The 19,643-nt window shown below is 39.1% G+C and overlaps 1 protein-coding gene across 1 annotated transcript in view; it reads left to right on the top strand.

Moving 5' to 3' along the window:
* Window positions 1–12,729: 12,729 nt before the first annotated feature.
* Window positions 12,730–19,643, top strand: part of LOC122112596 (sciellin-like) — a 71,768-nt gene continuing 64,854 nt past the window's right edge. Inside the window, exons 1-3 of the mRNA XM_042685455.1 lie at window positions 12,730–12,881; window positions 16,058–16,119; window positions 17,198–17,315. Of these exons, the coding sequence (XP_042541389.1) occupies window positions 12,730–12,881; window positions 16,058–16,119; window positions 17,198–17,315 (332 nt within the window). The remainder of the gene's footprint in view (window positions 12,882–16,057; window positions 16,120–17,197; window positions 17,316–19,643) is intronic.

Genomic DNA, 19,643 nt, shown 5'->3' with positions numbered 1-19,643 from the left:
GGCTGGAAATATTCTTAGCATCTAAGAAAAGCTACTAAGACTGTATCCTTCTTTTTGTTCTTGTCTCTCAAATCTTCATATTTAACCCTGTGCTAAGAAAGTTAATTCCAACAGATCTGGAGTTAGCTTCAGTTGTACTAACCGAAGAAAGGAGCTTTTCCAGTATGTTCTGAAACACACTGATTGACAGCATTATTTTGTAACAGAGTGCTCTACAAGTTTTGTGATGCTTTGCACCAGCTAGTCAGCATTGTTTATTGATAACAGGGAGATTGATTATTCATGTCTGGTGAAACCTGTGCTGACGTGACCAGCAGACAGGAAACTCCAGCGGAGGCTCCAGAGGGATGTGTTCTGCTGGTAAACTAGTGCTTCTTGACCAGAGAGAGAAAGTGGATCCTGAGAAGAACCTTAGAGAAGGAGGATAATTGGAGCTTGCATATGGCCTCTCTGACCTTTTATAACGACATAGCTTTTGGCGGTAATGCTTGCTTATCTATACTGCAATGGGATTTCCACCTTGCTTCTTAACTGTAGATTTAAAACTGTGGGTTTATTTTCTTTCTTTCATTTTTTTTTTTGGTCAGTCGTGGGGCTTCAACTCTGGGCCTGGGCGCTGTCCCTCGGCTCTTCAGATCAAGATGAACAGTCTACCACTTGAGCCACAGTGCCACTTCTAGTTTTCTTGTGGTTTATTGGAGATAAGAGTCTCATGGACTTTCCTGTTGGGGCTGGCTTTGAACCGTGATCCTCAGATCTCAGCCTCCTTAGTAGCGAGGATTACAGGTGTGAGTCACTGGTGCCCGGCAAAACTGCAGGTTTCTAAGTGTCATCATTTTAGGTTCTGTGGGTCTTCTCTGCAAGACTGCTACTGTGAGTGTGTTCCCATGATCCACTGAGCTTTGCAGAGCCTTAAAACCTGAAAGCACCTATGAAGATCAACTAGACTTTTAGTGAACAATGACTGCCTCTTGTATATAAACACGCATTTTTCATAATTATCATTCTTCTATTCAGCCAACAAACTAAGTGCTTTCATGATTCAAGAATCACAAGTATGACAAACACGAAGGCCTCTCATCTCAAGGGGCTTATTATGGAATACTCAGATACTTGGTAGTGGAGAGACTGGTGTAAAATGGAAGAATTGACAGTGGGTTGATGAGAATCGGAAGTAAAGACAATGAAGTTCCAAAATGACAATCTTGTAAGATTTTTAACTGTAAACACATTAATTTGCCATTCTAAGTTTTTCAGTGGGATCAAGACCTATTCTTCCAATCCATATGGAACTATTTGTTTCATCAGGAAGCCTGAAGGGTGCATTTGCCAACCAGCTCATGATTGCCGACGGAAGTTCAGGAGACCAGGAAACCAGAGCCATGAACACACTGAGGAATTGGGATTTCGGGGACTGCCACATTGCTGTTTTCGGTGGACATAAGAAAAGCATAAAGAGTAAAGTGGCAAAACTTTCAAGCAGCATCTCTCTACTTCAGTACCGTTGGAGACACATATGTTTTGCTCACCCAATTGTATCTCTGCTCCTTCTTCTCTTATTAATTAGACCAGTTTTGCCTTGTCTTATCTGATTTCCAAAACCAGGATGCAGAAATCTATTATTGGTTTGGAGCCAGAAGAGAAGTCAGAAAGAACTGAGTTCTCATTCCTCCTGGTGATTTCTACAGCATCAGTTTGATGTCTTGATTTAAGAAACTCTGATATTATCATTTTGACCTGTCTAAGTGGTAAGAGATAGTTATCACCAATCTTACCAAGAAGGACATGGCATAGGGTTGAGTCATTTGCCAAGAGTGAGCAATGAGTCTTCACAGCAGGCTGCTACAGGGTCTGTGATGTGTTCTGCACCACTCAGCATCATTCTAGTATTAAGCTATGTACCAGCTCCTGTAGATTGGCAGTCATTCATTAATTGTGGTATCTAGCTACATTTGGACAAGGATAAATTGGCTCTGCAATTACTATTCTAATGAGATGTCTTTTATTTTAAGAGGTACATAATATTTATTTCTCCCATCTGGGAGAAAAATGGCGGGGGGCACTATTTTGTTGTTTTTTTTTTTTCAAATTCCCTAAGGTCCAGGAATAATACTGGAGAACATTTCCAAGATGCTAATTTATTTTTTATTATTTGCACTTCTAATATCAGTTTTGATATTCTTCTTGGATAAGGAGGTAATAGTCATTTAATAGCAATTATTCATAAAGACATGAAAATGAAGGCATGAAAATTTCCTACATGCATGCTAGCCACATTAAAGGAACAATGAGTATTTTCTTTTATATACAGAATAGATGTTCATTTTGACTAGTTGTTCCATTGGATACAAGACATAGACAGAGCAATGTGGCATCACAGTGTCTGTCTTATTTGTTGAGTCAGGGTCAGGAAACATTTCCTAATTTGAGATTTATGATGGACATGGCCAAGGAAGCATGACATAGGTAAGTTCAAACTTAACCTATGACTCAATCCTATGTCTCTATGAAGCAATCAATTGCCAGAAAACTATTTGCCCTGCCAGTTTCTGTTCTTACATTCTAAAGAGACCTCAAGAACTGTGATGGTCACAATGAAATGAATGTTATAAAAACATGTTGTTTCTGCGCATGCTCCAAGCTTCTCAGTTTAAAGCCAGAATGAAACCAAGGCCATACCCATTTGGCCATCTTCATATTCATTGTGTGTTTGAGATGTGGTGTTTTCTTTGTTTTTAATTTTCAGCGTTTTCATTAGAAATTTGTCACCAATTTTATTGACCTGCCATAACTGCAGAGGAAACATTAGTAATTGTTGACACATACATATTAGATCGCATTGCAACAGTTGAATTAATACAAAACCAAACCAGAAACCTCATAGTCTGAAAAATGTGAGCATATCTGCTCTACAGGATAGGAAGCCATGTGTACAGCTCTATAACATGAGCTTCAAATAATACCTTAAGTAGAATTTCCTTTGTCTTTTCTTAAACTACACAGTAGTTTGAGCACTAGGGTGATAATAAGTTCATAACAACAAAAACACATTTTCCGTCGGATTCTGACCTCTTTGCATTTTGAATTTGTTGGTTTAGGCAGTGTCTTTTTTGGTAAATGTCTGTTTAGTATAAGAAAAGCTGAATTTGGGGGGAGAGGTCAATAATTAGACCTTTTCTGAATCAGAGATTTGCTTATAAATGAAATGACTCTGGTTTGGCTTAGTGGAAAGTATGTTATGGTATATAAAGGAAGAGAAACTTAATTACATGCAGAAATCATTGCTTAGAAGCTCAGCTTCCTTAAATATATCTTGGACAGCAAATATTTACTTCATTACAGTGTAAGAATACATTATAGTGTATTTTATGAGGGACAACAACATCCATTTAAGCATTCTATAATATGAGTAACTACTTGTCCCTACCAGGTGGCTTTTAAAATGGGTAGCTCTAAAATGTGTAACTAAGTTCAAATGCTGAATATGACTTTTAGTTTATTATTGAGATTTAGCCATGTCATGTCTTTGTTCTTCAACTTTCTCACTTGTAATAGTAACACCCAACCTCAATCCAATCAACACTTATGGGCATCACAGAAATGAAAACATTGTTTTGGTGATGTCACTGGGGCTTGGACTCCAGAGCTGGCGCTCACTCTGCTTTTCTGCTCCTCGTTGGTGCTATACCACTTAAGCCACCTCCACTTCCAGCTTTTTGCTGAGTAATTGGAGCTAAGAATCTTGAAGATCTGTCTGCCTGGGCTGGCTTTGAACCACAATTCTAAGATATTAGCCTCTCCAGTAGCTACGTTATAGGTGTGAGTCACTGGCCCTTAGACTAAAACATATATATATATATATATGTATATGTATATATATATATATATATATGTGTTTTACTACAAGAAAACAACCTTCTTTTACACTTTCAAATTTTTCAGCTCAGAATGAGGGAACATTTAGGAAAGGACCTTTTGGCTGCAATTTGTATTGCAATTGCCTTGCCCACCCATCCAGACCTTTCTACTTCTGTGATCATTGCCACAGGCATAGCTCAGCTTCCCTGTAGATTTCTGAAGCAGTCTTCAGGAAGATTTTGTGAATTGTTGATGTGGATGATGAATAAAGATGACCCAGGAAATTCTAATGACCTGGCTCCTCTGCTATGTTCCAGATTTGTTAAGCTTTTAAAAATCTCCTTCAGCTATTATGAAAGGTACATTTCAGAGCCTGTAAGAGAAGCATCCACCCAGCGTTTCTCTTCCTTGTTTACTCCTCCTTCTACAAAAGAAATATCAACCATCCTCTTCACTTTTTTTTTTTTAATCTTCACTTTTTTTTTAACATCTTAAAATAAGGATGAGAATTCTTGCATTTCAGGATATCTTTTTCTTCTGGTCCTATGTGCAGAACCATGCAACAGATTCCTTCTGTGTGTTTAGATTCCAGAGCTCTGGGGACTTTTCTTTCCTAATCAAGCAGTGTACATTGTGTGTGTGTGTGTGTGTGTGTGTGTGTGAGAGAGAGAGAGAGAGAGAGAGAGAGAGAGAGAGAGAGAGAGAGAAGAAGGAAGAGGAGAAGAAGGAGAAGAAGGAGAAGGAGGAGAAGAAGGAGAAGGAGGAGAAGAAGGAGAAGGAGGAGAAGGAGAAGAAGAAGAAGAAGAAAGAAGAAGAAGAGATAAGGAGAGGGGATATTTCTTCTATCCAGAGTGCTTTTTTTGATTTTAAAAAAAGAATTCAGAATAGGTTGGTGGGGCTGCCATCTTGTCACTAATAGTTTTGTATCTTGTTGATATCAGTTCAAAGGGTGATAGCAGAAACATTTGTGGCATAACAAGAGCACAAATTATATGAAGAGCTCAGTAAACAAAGATAGGAGACCCATGAGTGAGACTGCTTTAGTGGAGTTGGTATTTGCACAAGGTGACACCCTCTTTCATACCGCCCACCTCCTCCCTGGGTGACTCAGCGCTGAGGGAGAAGCTTCTAAGCTGTTCATTAACACGGCAGGTGGAGGTGGGAGCTCTCTGAGGAAATTCCTGCTTCTCATTTGTTTCAGCCCCATCCACTTGGGGAATCACTGCAGGCTGGTTTAGTGAAGAGTTCTGGGTTTCTGTCCAAGAAGGGTAAGTTGATTTATATTTGCAACTGTAAAGAAATCTGCTCTACTTTACATGCATGACTTTCTTTGCCCTCCTTCCAAATGATTAAAATCAGAGCCGTCTGTATTATCTTTGTCTTTCTCGGAGTTGAATTTTGGCACCTTCCAATGAGTATTCTGCATGTCCAATAGCTCTGCTTTTGGGGATCATGCTTTTAGTTCGCATTGCTATTCACTTGGCAATTACCTCCATCATGAGCATCACAGAAATGAGTCCTTTGAGTTTCCTTGCAAGGGGCTGTTTGCAGAAGATGCCTTTCTCATGTAAGGGTAACAAATCCTTCAACTCAAGCAATCTTGAGATGATCTCTTGCAGATCTGTTTTTTCAAATGATATTTTAATAAAAGACCTTCCTGTTGTCACAAGTGATGCTTTTACTGGAATAGTGAGCTCCATTGTTTTATTTTTGTAAATATTTTAAACTCTGTTGTTTTATAGCAACAAGGCCTATTTGTTCCTTTCTTAACTGCTGAGAACCCTGAGCTAACCTGTTAAGAGACATGCCTAACCCATGCCTATGCACTCTATTTTCCGCAAATCAGAAATTCACCCTCTCTTATACCTATGTACTCAGTAAAAAGGCAGAGCAGAGTGGCGCAGAGTTGTGTGGTCCTCCCCAGGCACCTGTGTTCATATGGCTTGCTTCTTTATGTTACATTCTGAATTCTAATCTAAGAACCTCTATAGATATCTAGAACCAACTTTCAACCTCTGTTCATGTTCTAGTCCTGAAATGCCAGTGTTAGCAGACTTTTGATAAAAATAAAAAGTTATTTTAAGCAATTTTAATCTCCTCTAATTAGTATTTAAGCTGACTTGTCAAACTTGTGTTTTGTTTTTTGGTCAGTCATGGGGCTTGAATTCTGGGCCTGGGAGCTGTCCCTGAGCTCTTCAGCTCTTCAGCTCGAGGCTAGTGCTCTACCACTGGACTGACAGCGCCACTTCTGGATTTTTCTGGTTATGTGGTGCTGAGGAATAGAACCCAGGGCCTCATGCATGCAAAGCAAGCACTCTAACACTGAGCCACCTTCCCAGCTCTAACTTGTCTTTTCATCCTTACCATTTCCATTTATGAGATGATACTATAGGAACCACATGTCACTTGCTCAAGCAGCCCTGGCTCTCCAGGGATGGCTCCCTTCCCCTACCTGGCTCCATTGGAAGGTGAGGGTTTTCATTACTTCTTATGGCTGCTTACTACCCGAATGAAGTTCCAGAGGGGTTTGGATATGTCAGCGCTTAATCATCACACATTTACCCAAAAGTTTTATTTTTTGACTTTCCAACATGTAATCAGAAAGCTAAAGTATAGCATTTGTTCAGTATAGTTTTATTTTTCATGACATGTAATCAAATTGAAAGCCATCTTTCACTTCCATGACTAATTTTGCAGATGTAGCCTTTTTAATATACTTACTGTACTTGAGGTGTTTAAAATACTGGGGGGAAAACTATGTGGAAAAACTAAAGACATGATAACTGTTAAAATCTCACCAAAATATTGGGATGATTCTAAATGTTAGGATATACAGAACATGCACAGAGTCAAGCCAGCACTTTTACTGAAATTTTAGCTTCCTGCTAATCTTAGGTTTAATTGATATAATTTTACCATTGGAATGGAGGGCTTTTTGCTCTGCTAGTCTAACTCTGGAATTTTCAAGATAAGGAAAATAAAGCCTAAACGTTAGGCAACTTGCCAGGTATGGAGTGAGAGAATCAGAATGTAAAGTCAGCTGTCTTTACTGTCTTACTGGATAATGTCAGTGACTTTTCAAATTGCTTTCACATAAAGTAGTAGCAATAAATAAATACATAAATACATCAAAAGCCAGACTCATCTTTATAAAAGAGCCACACATGTTATGGGAATGAGAATGTCTTTACCCTGCTACATGTGTGTGTGATGGTGTGTGTGGTTTGACTGTGGCGTAATGGAGTACATTTCTAACTTGCAAAACTTAGCCTTTCAACCTATTATTCTGTCCTTGGCATGAAATCTTGAGTCCAGGCCCAGTGGTAGGAGGGTGATCTGCTGGGTGTGGATAGATAGATTGTGGTCTACACCATCAGAACCAGCCTCCCCTCAGCTAGCATTCTCTACATTCTGTTTACCTGGCTGCCTTCTCTGTCAGAATTAACAGGGACTGATCTGAGAGATTTTTATTCCTGGGGATGCTGGAAAGAAAACAAAAGAAGTATGTTTTGAATATTGAATTCACTGTAGAATGAATGGTGTATACTTTACCAAGTGCCAACTTGAGAAAACATGACTTTAGAGATAACATCTGGTTAAGGCTGGGCCATTAACTCCAAGCATTCCTTAAGAGCAAGAAGACAAAGTCTCTGGCCCAGCTGTGTTGGTCCCACACAGCTTTTCCTGGCCATTATCTGGTTTCTAGGCCATTTGTGGGTCCTTTTCCATTTTCTCTTCCTGAGAACATTGATATAAGGGCTTTGTGTATTAATTGCTGCACACCTGTCCACAGCTGCTCAGTGTTTCTAATTTATCCTGGTACAAATCCATGTAACTTTAAGATGTTCCCCAGCCAAATAACAGCCTCATTTATTAGGCTTGCATTTATGTCAGTTGTTAAATTCTTTAAAGATATGAATCATCTTATTATTGTGATAATTAATTGGAAGAGTGAATTTTATAGCAATCCATTACATGCCAACTGGCTTTCTTCTAGACATGAAAAGTAGTAGGCCTGAATACTCATTGTAATTATATACTCAAGAGCTCTAAGAATCTAAATAATTTATTCGTTGTGTCTCGTTTCCAGTGTCCCTTCTCCGAAATGTTAGTGAGTCTTCTTTATATGAAGCGCCTTAGGAGGAGTAAGTCAACTATATAAACAAAGGTTTGAAAATGGAGGTATATACACCCATATTTTAGAAAAGTACACAAAAGTTGCAGAAGAAGCAAGGTATATATCTACTTGGACTGCTAATTTTAGTTTAATGATCTGGAGAAAACTCTCTATAGCTCTGCTCTCTTCTGTTTTCTCATTAGGTATGTTGTGCATAAAAATTTTAAAAGCCTCTGTATACCAAATACAAGGTACTGGACTCCAGATAGGCTTGACCTTGAATTTGCAGGGAGTAGATATAGTCCATGATAGGGCTTAAGTGATTGATAGTTATCACTGGAGAGTGTTTTTACTGATGAATGCTACATTCCACATATAAGGGAAAATATGTATGATATTTGTCTTTCTAAATCTAGCTTACTTCACTTAACATGATGATTCCATGTCCTATCCTATTTCCTGCAGATGTCACAATTTCATTCTTCTTCATGGCTGAATTGTGTGCATGTGTATATGTGTATAAAATTGTATTTTTTATGAGCATATATTAATTATACAAAGGCATTTCATAGATGCCTATAATGCTCTTTGATCAAATTTTTCCCCTCTATTACACTTTTTGAAACAATTTGAAACAATTATATATGGATTTCATTATTCTATTTTCACAAATGTGAATGAAGTATTTTGTTCATATCACACTCCCTTCACTCCTTTCTTTCTGACTCCTCCTTCTGGTTTCCAAAATTCCCTGTGTTTTATACTCGGATCCTATTATTTATTCATTTATGGATGGATTGATTCTGCATATGTGAAAGAACGTGCAATATTTGTTTCTCTAAGTTGGACTAACTTTGCTTAACATGAGATTTCTAGTTCCATGTACTTTTTTGAAAAAGCAAGCAACATGATTTTATTCTTCTTTGTGGCTGAATTATACCCTATTATATTTCTGTACCAGATTTTCATGGTCTTATTTGTCAGTTGCTGTTCAGTGTGGCTGATTCGACAGTTTTACAATTGTGAGGAGCGCTGTAATAAACATGGGTGTCCAGAGATCTCCATTTCTTGCTGACTTGCATTTCTTCACATATATATCCAGGCATGGTATAGCAGAATTATGTGGTAGCTCTAACTTGAGCTGTGTGAGGAACCTCCATTCTGATTCCTTTAGTGGCTGCATTGATTTACATTTCCACCAACAATGCATGGAGGGCTCTTTTATGTCTCCTGCATACTTGTTTGTTGTTTGTTTTCTTGATGATAGACTTTCTGACTGGGGTGAGATAGAAATCTCAGTGTTGTTTTAATTTGAATTTCCTTTATGGCTGAAGTTGTTGAAAATTTCTTCAAGGATTTATTATTTATTGGCCACTTGTACTTCTTTTGAGAATTGTCCAATTTATTTGTCTATTAATTTTTTTCCTTTTGGAGTTTACATTTTGGAAGTTTTTAGTGTCCTGAATATTTTTTTTATCTGATGAACAACTAGAAAATATTTTCTTCCATTCTGTAGGCTATCTCCTGATTCTGATTCACTATTTCCTTTGATGTACAGAAAGAAGCCTTATAATTTGATGTAATTTATCATCTTTTGTTTTTTTATCACCTCAGCAACTGGAGTCTAATTTAGAATGGCATGGCCTATGCTTATGTTTCTCGGTTTTTCTCTATGCTTTCCTCAAGTAGTTGCAAAGTTTTGGGCCTCATAGTTAAATCTTTGATCCATTTTGAATTAATTTTTATACAGAATCAAAGATAAGAATGTAGTTTCAGATACTCAGTTTTCTCAAACAACAGTTGTTGAAGACATTCTTCTTCCCCTCCCCCAACATGTATTTTTGGCATCTTTGTTGAAAAGTCAAGCATTGTAATACCTCCAATATATATATTTTGCTTAGACTTGCTTTGGCTATTTTTTTTCTTTTCTGTCTGCTTATATTTGAATTTTAGGGTAGAGTTTTTTCTGTGATAGGTGATATTGGAATTTTTAATGGGGATTGTATAGTATATCCATATTCTCAATATTAATTCTGTTAATCCATAAGCAGATTCTTTCCATAAGCAGAGGTGAGGAACCTTTTTCTGCCATGGGGCACTTAAGTATGTATAACATCATTTGAAGATTATCCAAAATTATCAATAAACATAGGTAACCACAGGCTGCTGATGAGAATCATAGATGTTCTTTCCCTTATGTACTGAGTGACCTCTTGGGCCTTATAGAGCCTGAAGACCAGACATTCTCATTTCTGTCATTATCTTCTTCAATTTCTTCCTCCAGTAGTTTATATTTTCCTTTTTGGAAACCTTTAACCTTATTAGTTAGGTATGTTTCTAAGTATTTAATTTTTTTAGGTTATTCTGAACAGAATTGTTTTCCTGATTTCATTTTCTGCATGCTCATTATTGGTATACAGAAATGCTACTAAGTGTGTATGTTGATTTTCTGTCCTCTTTGTTTAAAGTTTTCACAAGATGTAAGTTTTCTAGTGGAGTCTTTTAGGTTTGTAAAGTATAAAGGCCATGTTGTCTGAAAATGGAGTTGCTCAACTTCTTCGTTTCCTGTTTATCTCCCCTTTACTTCTTATTGCTCTGGACAAAACCCCAAGCACTATATTGAATAAGAGTGTCTCATTTTATATTGTTTCATTTCTGACTTTCGAGGAAATGGTCTAGTATTTCCCACTTGATATAATGTACGCTATATGGGTTGTTGTCTGTAGCCTTTATTGTGATGAAGTAGGATCCTTCTATTCTTAGATAAGTCAGAGGGGTTGGGAAGGTAGCTCAGTGGTAGAGTGCTTGCCTTGTATGCATGAGGCCCTGGGTTTGATTCCTCAGCCCCACATAAACAGAAAAAGCTGAAAGTGGCACTGTGGCTCAAGAGGTAGAGCGCTAGACTTGAGCTGAAGAGCTGAGGGACAGCGCCCAGGCCCAGAGTTCAGGCCCCACGACCGGAAAAAAAAAATGATCTAGGTAAGTCAGAGCTTTCATTGTGAAGACATATTGAATTGTATCAAAAGCTTTCCCTGCAATGATTGAAATGAATGATCTTAAGACCATGAGGGTCAGATAAAGTCTGAGGATCTGAGGGAGATGGAAAGTTTGGGGGAGCATCTAAAGAAACTAAAGATGGAATCTGTTGGAAAGAAGAGTGGGGCTGAGGCAGTAAAAGAGTGACTTTTATATAGGAACATCTTCAAGCCTCAAGAAGAAGAAGATAGGGTAAATGGCCACATGCAGAAGAAAACCTTGCTTTTGAAAGGTACCATAAGTAGTATGAATAGAAGAATATAGTGTGTGTAAGACAAATACATGTTTTTAATGACTTCATGACTTCACATTAAAATTCCAACATATGCATTCAGCACATTGCAGGTAAAAGAAGATTTGACAATATTAAAACAATTACACATGTCTTTTTCTAAATAGTCCATGTGTAGAACACAGTAATTTTGCCTGTAATCCTCATACTCAGAGGCTTAGGGGGGGATGGGGCATTTGAGGTCAGCCCCAGCTACATAGTGAGGCCACAATTTAATCAACCAATCCACATTTGCTGCTGTCATTGTTTAGACAAAGGTACAGGAAATGGCTTTTATGAACCAAGATAAGGCTTTATCTTTCTCATGAGACCCTAAACCTTTGATGGAATCTAGAAGGCGATTAGCCCACTGAAGTACCTGACCTGGGTGTTGAATAGGTGTTTTTTTTTTTTTTTTTTTGCCAGTCCTGGGGCTTGAACTAAGGGCCTGGGCACTGCCCCTGAGATTCTTTTGTTCAAGGCTAGCATTCTACCACTTGAACCACAGCTCCACTTCCAGCATTTTCTGTTTATGTGGTACTGAGGAATTGAACCCAGGGTTTCATGCATACTAGGTGAGCACTCTACCACTAAGCCACAGTCCCAGCCCCTGAGTAGCGTTTTAAATTAAAAAAATTCTTTTTATTATCATTAAGAGGTTGTACAAAGGAGCTGCTAGTTAACAAAACAGTTCAAAAAATACCCCTTTCTGAGTAGGTTTATAACAGGATAACCTCTGACACACGAGTTGTTTATCCATCTTTAATAACAACACAATTGATAACCATACATTTAAAAATACTGTCTTCTGTTTTGGCCAGGATGGAAAGAACTCTATTGCTGTAAAATGTCTGTGAAAATAGAATTTGGTGAGACACAGATTTGTACCTCTGAAGTTGTAGCTTAGAACTTTTAGGATGGCTTTGGGACCAGAAAACAGACTCAACACTAGGAGATGGTCAGAGAACTGTGACAAAGGAGTTCTCAGAGAAGCAGAAGCAGTGGCCAATGGGTCTATACAGAAACAGGGGCAGGCAGAGCTGAGAAAGGTGTGTAGGACATCAGGGAGTCACCAAGAGAATAGAAGAGCAGTGCTAAGAGCAGACCTCATACACCTTGGACCATCTGACATGGAACCCTCATGCTTGGGCAACACGTAACTATGATAAAAATGTAATTTTCCTCATTATCAGCCATCTTTTTGTTTCAGAGGGAAAAACCCTCCAGCATTCTTATTGAAATATTGCCCTCTGAAAACAGCATACAATATTCTGTCTTTTCTCATTTAGCTGTGTCAGTGGACCCTATCAGTCTGGGAATGAATGTGAAGTACTGTCACATACCTGGTAGGGAGAAATATCAAGAGACGGTCAAGGTCACTGTGTCAGGCCGAGGATAGCTTCAGTGTGGGGACAGGAGGGTGAGGCTCCAGGCGGAGTGTCAGGAGATGCTAGAGCCACCATCCATTACCGCCACCATCCTTACCACCACATTCATGACTCCTCCCAGCCACTCTTCCCTTATCCCCATCTTGGGACCCACCAGAGCATCTCTCCACATGGCTGCTACTGGCCATTCACATGACACTTTGAGTTCGGTGTAAGATCACTTACGGAAAAGAACCCTCCCATTAGAATCATATAGATCTAATTACGGTGCCCGATTCTGTCACTTCCTGTGTGATTGGTGCATATTAAGTTCTGAGCTCCTATAATTTAGAGATAATAGTCCTCATTTGGAAGGATATTAAATAAGATCATGTGCTTAAGGCACCTGAGGCAGTGAGCAACACACAGGGGGGACTCCACAAGTGACTTGCGACAAACATTGATCACATAGACATTTTGTGATATATAATATTTTACCAGTGAAAAAGTCACACATACCTTTCAAAAACCTCCTTCAGCTTTTAAATAAGCTTCTCCATTGGAACATAGAGGAAAAGCATTAGGCTTGAGAATTTAAAAAGAAAACAAAAAACAATATACACTCTCGTCGTATACCTTTAGTGTACCTCGAGGACTAGTGCCCAGTGACGGATTTGCTCTGCGACACTTCAGATTGTCTATCTTTTCTTTTTTAAAACAGTGTTCGAGGCTGGCCTTGAATTCAGTAGGAAAGCCAGGTGGGCCTCTAATTTATGATTCTTCAGCGTTAACCGTCCTCTCAGCACTGGGAATACAAATGTGCCACCACACTGGTTTGGAGATACATGTTTGTCTTCAGGTTGCTCTTTCTTCCTCCTCCTGCCACAGTCTTATCAACCTCCAAAGCCCTCCAGAGGCTGCCCCACATACCTTGCCTATCTAGCTGTCCAGCTTCAAGTCTGTTCCAGTCCTTCCCCATACAAAACCCTATGTCTCATATGCCTTAACTCTTTGCTTTCTGAGGTGATCGAGGCATGATTACTGAGTACCTACCGTATGATGGGCAATTATTTTAGACAGGATGTGTGTGTGTGTGTGTGTGTGTGTGTGTGTATCTTCACTTGATTCTCATATAGCTTTTTATTTCTATTTATTTATTTTTATCAGTAGTGGAGCTTGAACTCAGGGCCTTGGTGCTGTCCCTGAACTTTTTTTTTGTTCAAGGCTAGCACTCTACCACTTGAGCCACAGCTCTATTTCTGGTTTTTAGGTGATTAATTGATAGGCTTCCTGCCTGGGCTGGCTTTGAACCACAATCCTCAGACCTCAGCCTGCTGACCAGTGCTCAGATTAGATGACAGTTTTTTTTTTTAGTCCCATTTGATGGGGGGAAATTAAGTGGTTCAGGTACAGGATTTGAATGTGGTAAGCTTAGACCAAGAACTTGCTTCTGGCTTAATGTTTGAAAGGCCTCTAATGTTTAGTTCTCTGGTTGAATGAACAATGTAAAGGAGACATGCATACTCTTTGTCTAGGAAATCCTACTTTCACAAGTCCTGGGACAGACTAGACATAGAAATTAATGCTCACAATACTTGTAAGACCCACTTAAAAACATTCTGATTTTATTACCTTTTATCAGATGAAAAGTACAAATTTGAACAATGAACATAATACAGCATGAATTATATTCATTCTTGCAGAGTCATAAGGTCTAAGTTTTTTTTTTTTTTGTTGGTTGAACTTTAGGCCTGGGCACTGTCCCTCTGCTCTTCAGCTGAAGGCTAGCGCTCTACAACTTGGGCCACAGTGCCACTTCCGGTTTTCTGTGTTGTTGTTGTTGTTGTTTTTTAAATTGGAGCTAAGAGTCTCATGGACTTTCCTGCCAGGGCTGGCTTTGAACCACAATCCTCAGATCTCAGCCTCCTGGGTAGCTAGGATTAAAGGCATGAGCCACTGGCACTCTGAAAGTTCTAAGTTTTAGTATGTGTGTGTATATATGTTAGACAGGGTTATGAAGGATATAGTGGTAAGAATACAAAGAGGCATAATTCAGCTCTGAGGAACAAAATCAGTCTCAGGGAAACCAGGATGGTGGTCGCTCATCTTAACACCTTAACACCTTCAAGAGAAGTGGTTGGAGCCAGATGAAGGTGGCTCATACCTGTAATCCCAACTCCTTGGGAAGCATAGACACACTAAACTGGACAAAAACATTGAACTCTATCTGAAAATAACTAGAAGCTAGGCACCAGTGGTTCGTGCCTGTAATACTAGCTACTCAGGAGGCTGAAAGCTGAAGATTGCAGTTTGAAGCTAGTCCAGGCAGAAAAGCCTGTGAGACTCTTGTCTCCAATTAAACATCAAAAAGATGAAAAATGGAACTGTGGCTTGGGTGAATGAGTGCTAGTGTTGAGAAAAAAAAAATTCAGAGACAGAACTTAGGTCCTGAGTTCAAGTCCCAGAACTGGTACATTACACCACACACAGACCACATACACACAGAGCTAGGAGGATGGCTTAAGTTGTAAAGTGCTGGTTTCCAGATGGAGTTCAGACTTCAGTACCACCTAAAGACTGGCATTGTGGCTAAAGAATATTTAGCTTTCTTATATGGTGGTTACCAACATTTGCCAGTGTTTCCATACAACTGTGATTCTATGCACATGACAGCTTCCTTTCTAATGCCATATCTATTGCTGGGGTTTCCCTCATGCGTAGTTACTGCTTTGACCTTATTCACACTGCACTGAGTTCCAATACAACTTCTCTTTCTCTAGGTGGACTGTAATCCAACACTTATAACTTATCTTCTCCCCCCCCTGCCCCTGGCACTTTGGTACCAGGAACAATATAAGCACCCAATAATTGGTTGAATTCAATAATTGAATTCAATAATTGGTTAAATAAGTGTATTAATTGCTTGTTATATAATATTGGGGACACTAACTTTGCTAGGCCTTGTTTTCTCCGTCTATAAACAAAATTTTCTGGAGTAGCTGAACTCCCAGGTTGTTTGACAGAACTTTTTATTTTTTTTTTTTTGTCAGTCGTGGGGGCTGAACTCTGGGTGCTGTTCCTCAGCTCTCCAGCTCAAGCATAGCGCTCTACCACTTGAGCCACAGCACCACTTCTGGCCTATTTTTTTTTTTTTTTGCTTATGTGATGCTGAGGAATCGAACCCAGGGCCTCATGCATGCAAGGCAAGCACTCTACCACTGAGCCACCTTCCCAGACCCAGTTTGACAGAACTTTATATAATGTATTTGTTATACTATATTATGAGGCTTTGTCATGACATTGAAAAATGTATGCTGGCATTGAAAAATGTATTTTGGCAGTGAAATAGTCACTTTAAGATGTTTGATGACATTTTTGAGCTTTCTGTCATCCCCTATTTTCTTTTAGACCCTTACCGGAAGGCAGTATGGCTACTTTTCCCTTGAGCAAGAAGTCTCCTACAGGAAATGGTAATGTGGATAATGTTTCCTTTCCTCAAAACACTTTAAAACCTGCTAAGTACAGTGGTTCATGCCTATAATTCCAGCACTTGGGAGGCTGAGGAAGTAGAAGGATGAAGATTTGGGGGGGGTTGGTTGTGGGGCTTGAACTTTGGTCTTGGGCACTGTCCCTGCGCTCTTCAGCTCAAGGTGAGTGCTCTACTGCTTGAGCCACAGCGCCACTTCCAGTTTTCTAGTGGTTTATTGGAGATAAGAGTCTCACGGACTTTCCTGCCCAGGCTGGCTTTGAACTGTGATCCTCAGATCTCAGACTTCTGAGTAGCTAGGATTACAGGCGTGAGCCACCAGCACCCGGCTAGGGTGAAGAATTTGAGACTAGCCTGGGCTGTACAGCCAGACCTTGTCTCAATGTATGTAAGAGAGACAGAAGGAGGGGGGAGAGGGAAATAAAGAGAGAGAAAGTGAAGGATACAGAAAGATCTTTTAAAATCTAAGAAAAGAAAAAAAAGAGTATTCGAAAGTAACAGTCAAATTTAATCATCATTGCTTAAATTAAATCCAAGAAAAAGTACAAGTGTTTTTCTTCATGCAATTGTAAAGTTTCTTTAAAAAAAAACCAACAAAACAATAAAGCAGAAAAAAATGACCTTATTTGAGGATGACCTACTGTGCTTCTGACTCCCAAGGGGTCAAAGAACTAGATCCATTGACTACTACTTACTAGGTATAATAAAACCAGTCCTGTGTGTGTTTCTGAAGCAAATTTCCTATTAAGCAGAAGGGCCAGCTATCTGAAGCCTGGCTTGGGTTAGTCCAGGCTGGTGGTTGTATATTCCCCAGAGCCAGATGGGCTTTATGAGCTATACCCACAGTTTCAGTTGGCACCTGAACAGTTTTCTATTTTATCTTTGATGATGGTTGTAGGGTTTGTTCTTTCTAGCTGGTACATCCTGCTTTAAAAAAGTACTGGACTTGCCAGCAGAGATGATGCTAGCCAATCAGTGTGCCTCACAAGATTTTCAGGTTAATAAATCCCCACTGAGCCCCGCTGTCCTGCATCTCTTGGCTTTCTGGTTTCTGTTGATAGATATGAAGCACTCCTCTCAGGGGACTGCACAGAAGCAACGATGTTTCCATGAAGCAAACAAAAGAAGGGCTTTTTTGCAGGATAACAGCTGGATAAAGAAACGTCCTGAAGAGGAAAAGTAAGTATGGAGGGGATGAATATGGGTGGATGAGTAGAAAGGGATATTCATTTTTTTTTTGGAAAACTAAGGACAATTAGACGCCCAAGACTTTTCCTTCCAAAGCCGCTTACTTCTTGGTCTGATTTTGGGTAGGATTTATTATGCATAAATTGGCATTGTCAGATACTCAAAAATATCTCTATCTTAATACCTATATAACACAAGAGAATACTAAGAGAGAGCATGGTTGCTACCTAGAGCAAATGTTTGTGGTGTGTGCATGTGCCAGTACTGAGACTTGAACTTAGAGCCTTAAGCTCTTATTTCGCTATTTCTGCTTAAGGCTAGTGCTCTACCACTTGAGTTACTGCTCCACTTCAGGCTTTTTGCTGGTTAAGTGGAGAAAAGAGTTTCAGGGATGTTTCTGCCCTGGCTGCTTTTGAACCACAAACCTCTGATCTTAACCTTCTGAGTAGCCAGGATTACAGATGTGAGACATCAGTGCCCAGTCTATTTGTGTTTTCTTGACAAACTGAAAAGAAAACACAATGTTTCAATTTCTCAACAGGCATTGTTTAGTCCACAGGGTGATTCCTGGTGTGTGTTGATCCTGTCAATCGAAACAAAACCATAAGAGTATGCTTCCAGATTTACAAATCTAATCATAATTTATTTAAATTTCTCCATGCACTAGTGAAAACCCTAAATTCCTCACTTATTTTAGTCTCATCCAAAGATTAGACATGAAAATGTGACTGTACTTGGAATGGGAAATCACTGGCAGTAAAGTCTCACCTGTTTCAAAAATTGCTTCTGCAAGGTATTTGTTTAAATGTCTACAAACAATGATGGTAGACAGATAGCCACATTCAAACATAGATTTAAAACAGCTATTTGTCCATCGTAGATGCTTTCTTGTTGCATATTATAAAACATTCATCTACCATATATAAATTTTCTTATCTATGAAAATCATATCATATATATGCATAATAAAAATCTATACACTCATGTTAGATACATGGTATATGAATCATCACTAAACCTCACAGCAAATACAAAAAGGTAGGTATTATGTCTTAATTTTATAGGAGAGAAATCTGTGGCTCAGAGAAATGATATAATTGTCCATTGGCGTACAGCTATTACGTGATGGAGATGAGATTTGAACATGGCCATTGTCTTTGCTCTGTACCACTCTTTTGCAATCAGGGATGACTTTACCCTCCAGGGGACATTTGGCAATGTTTGTAGATATTTGTCATTTATCAAAATTGGGACATGCCCCTGATATTTAATGAGTAGAGGCTTAAAAAGCTGTGGAAGCATCCTACAAGATACAGGGTAGCCCAACAATAACCTCTTGTTAACCTCAGATGATAACAGACTTGAAGTCCAGGTTTCCTATGTTACGAGACTTACTTTAAACTTTCTATAAACTGTCCAAATATATCAAAATGTATCTTAATTTCTGGTACTATCTTTTATTTAAGAACTTATTAGGGTTTGTACAAACTCATCACATGTAGACACCCACTATTAGAATTAGCACTCTCGGACACCTGGGTTCATGAATGAACAGTATTTCTGTCAGCACTTAAAAAGGTATTTATATTTTTTTGCAAGATACTGAGTGTGTGGATAGGAAATTTTAGATCAGAAATATTTCCTCAGACAGGTGGAGGTAGCGACAGCTCAGGAGATCACAATTGGTAGGTATGTTGGTGTGATGCTGGTTAAGCCTCCCTCCTGAGGACAGGAAGCTGGTTTGGATGGCCAGGCAGCTGCTGAGGGAAGGGGAAACTGGCTGGTGTTCTCTAACCCCCACTGCCTGATTCTGGGCTGTGTGTTTTGATTTGTATTCATGTGTGACACACCTGGTGTCTGCTACATCCTTATGAGTTTTTGGAGGGATATTGAGGAAGCTAGAATACATTCTTTGGGAGTCCTTTGAGGAAGTAGGTTGCTAGGGATTGTTTCAGTTTCAATGTTCATCCTTCTTTTTAATTGTCTACTCCAGTGCTTTTATAGCTTTATTAAACATGGTTCCAGAGCGTTGAGTAATGTTAGAAGAGCCAAACCAGCAAGTATGTTGTGTTTCAGGTTTGGTTGGTTTGACATGAAGGTTTAGGTATTTACTCTTGGCTTGGGCTCAGGTCCAAAAGCTTCACTACATGTTTTGACATTTCCTAAAACTGCCTGTACTTTCAAGTTCACTGTCCAAAGGAAGACAGACATAGCTTTGTGACTTTTGTGTGTAAAGATCTAGTGCAGGGTTGATTACAAGAAAAAGCAAAAAGGGTTGGAATACAAAGATCTGGATCCTTACGTCATCTATGACATCTG

Source organism: Dipodomys spectabilis, unplaced genomic scaffold (genome assembly GCF_019054845.1).
Source record: "Dipodomys spectabilis isolate Male_0828 unplaced genomic scaffold, ASM1905484v1 ptg000095l, whole genome shotgun sequence".
Taxonomy (NCBI): Eukaryota; Metazoa; Chordata; class Mammalia; order Rodentia; family Heteromyidae; genus Dipodomys; species Dipodomys spectabilis.
This window is presented reverse-complemented; position numbering and strand designations above follow the sequence as displayed.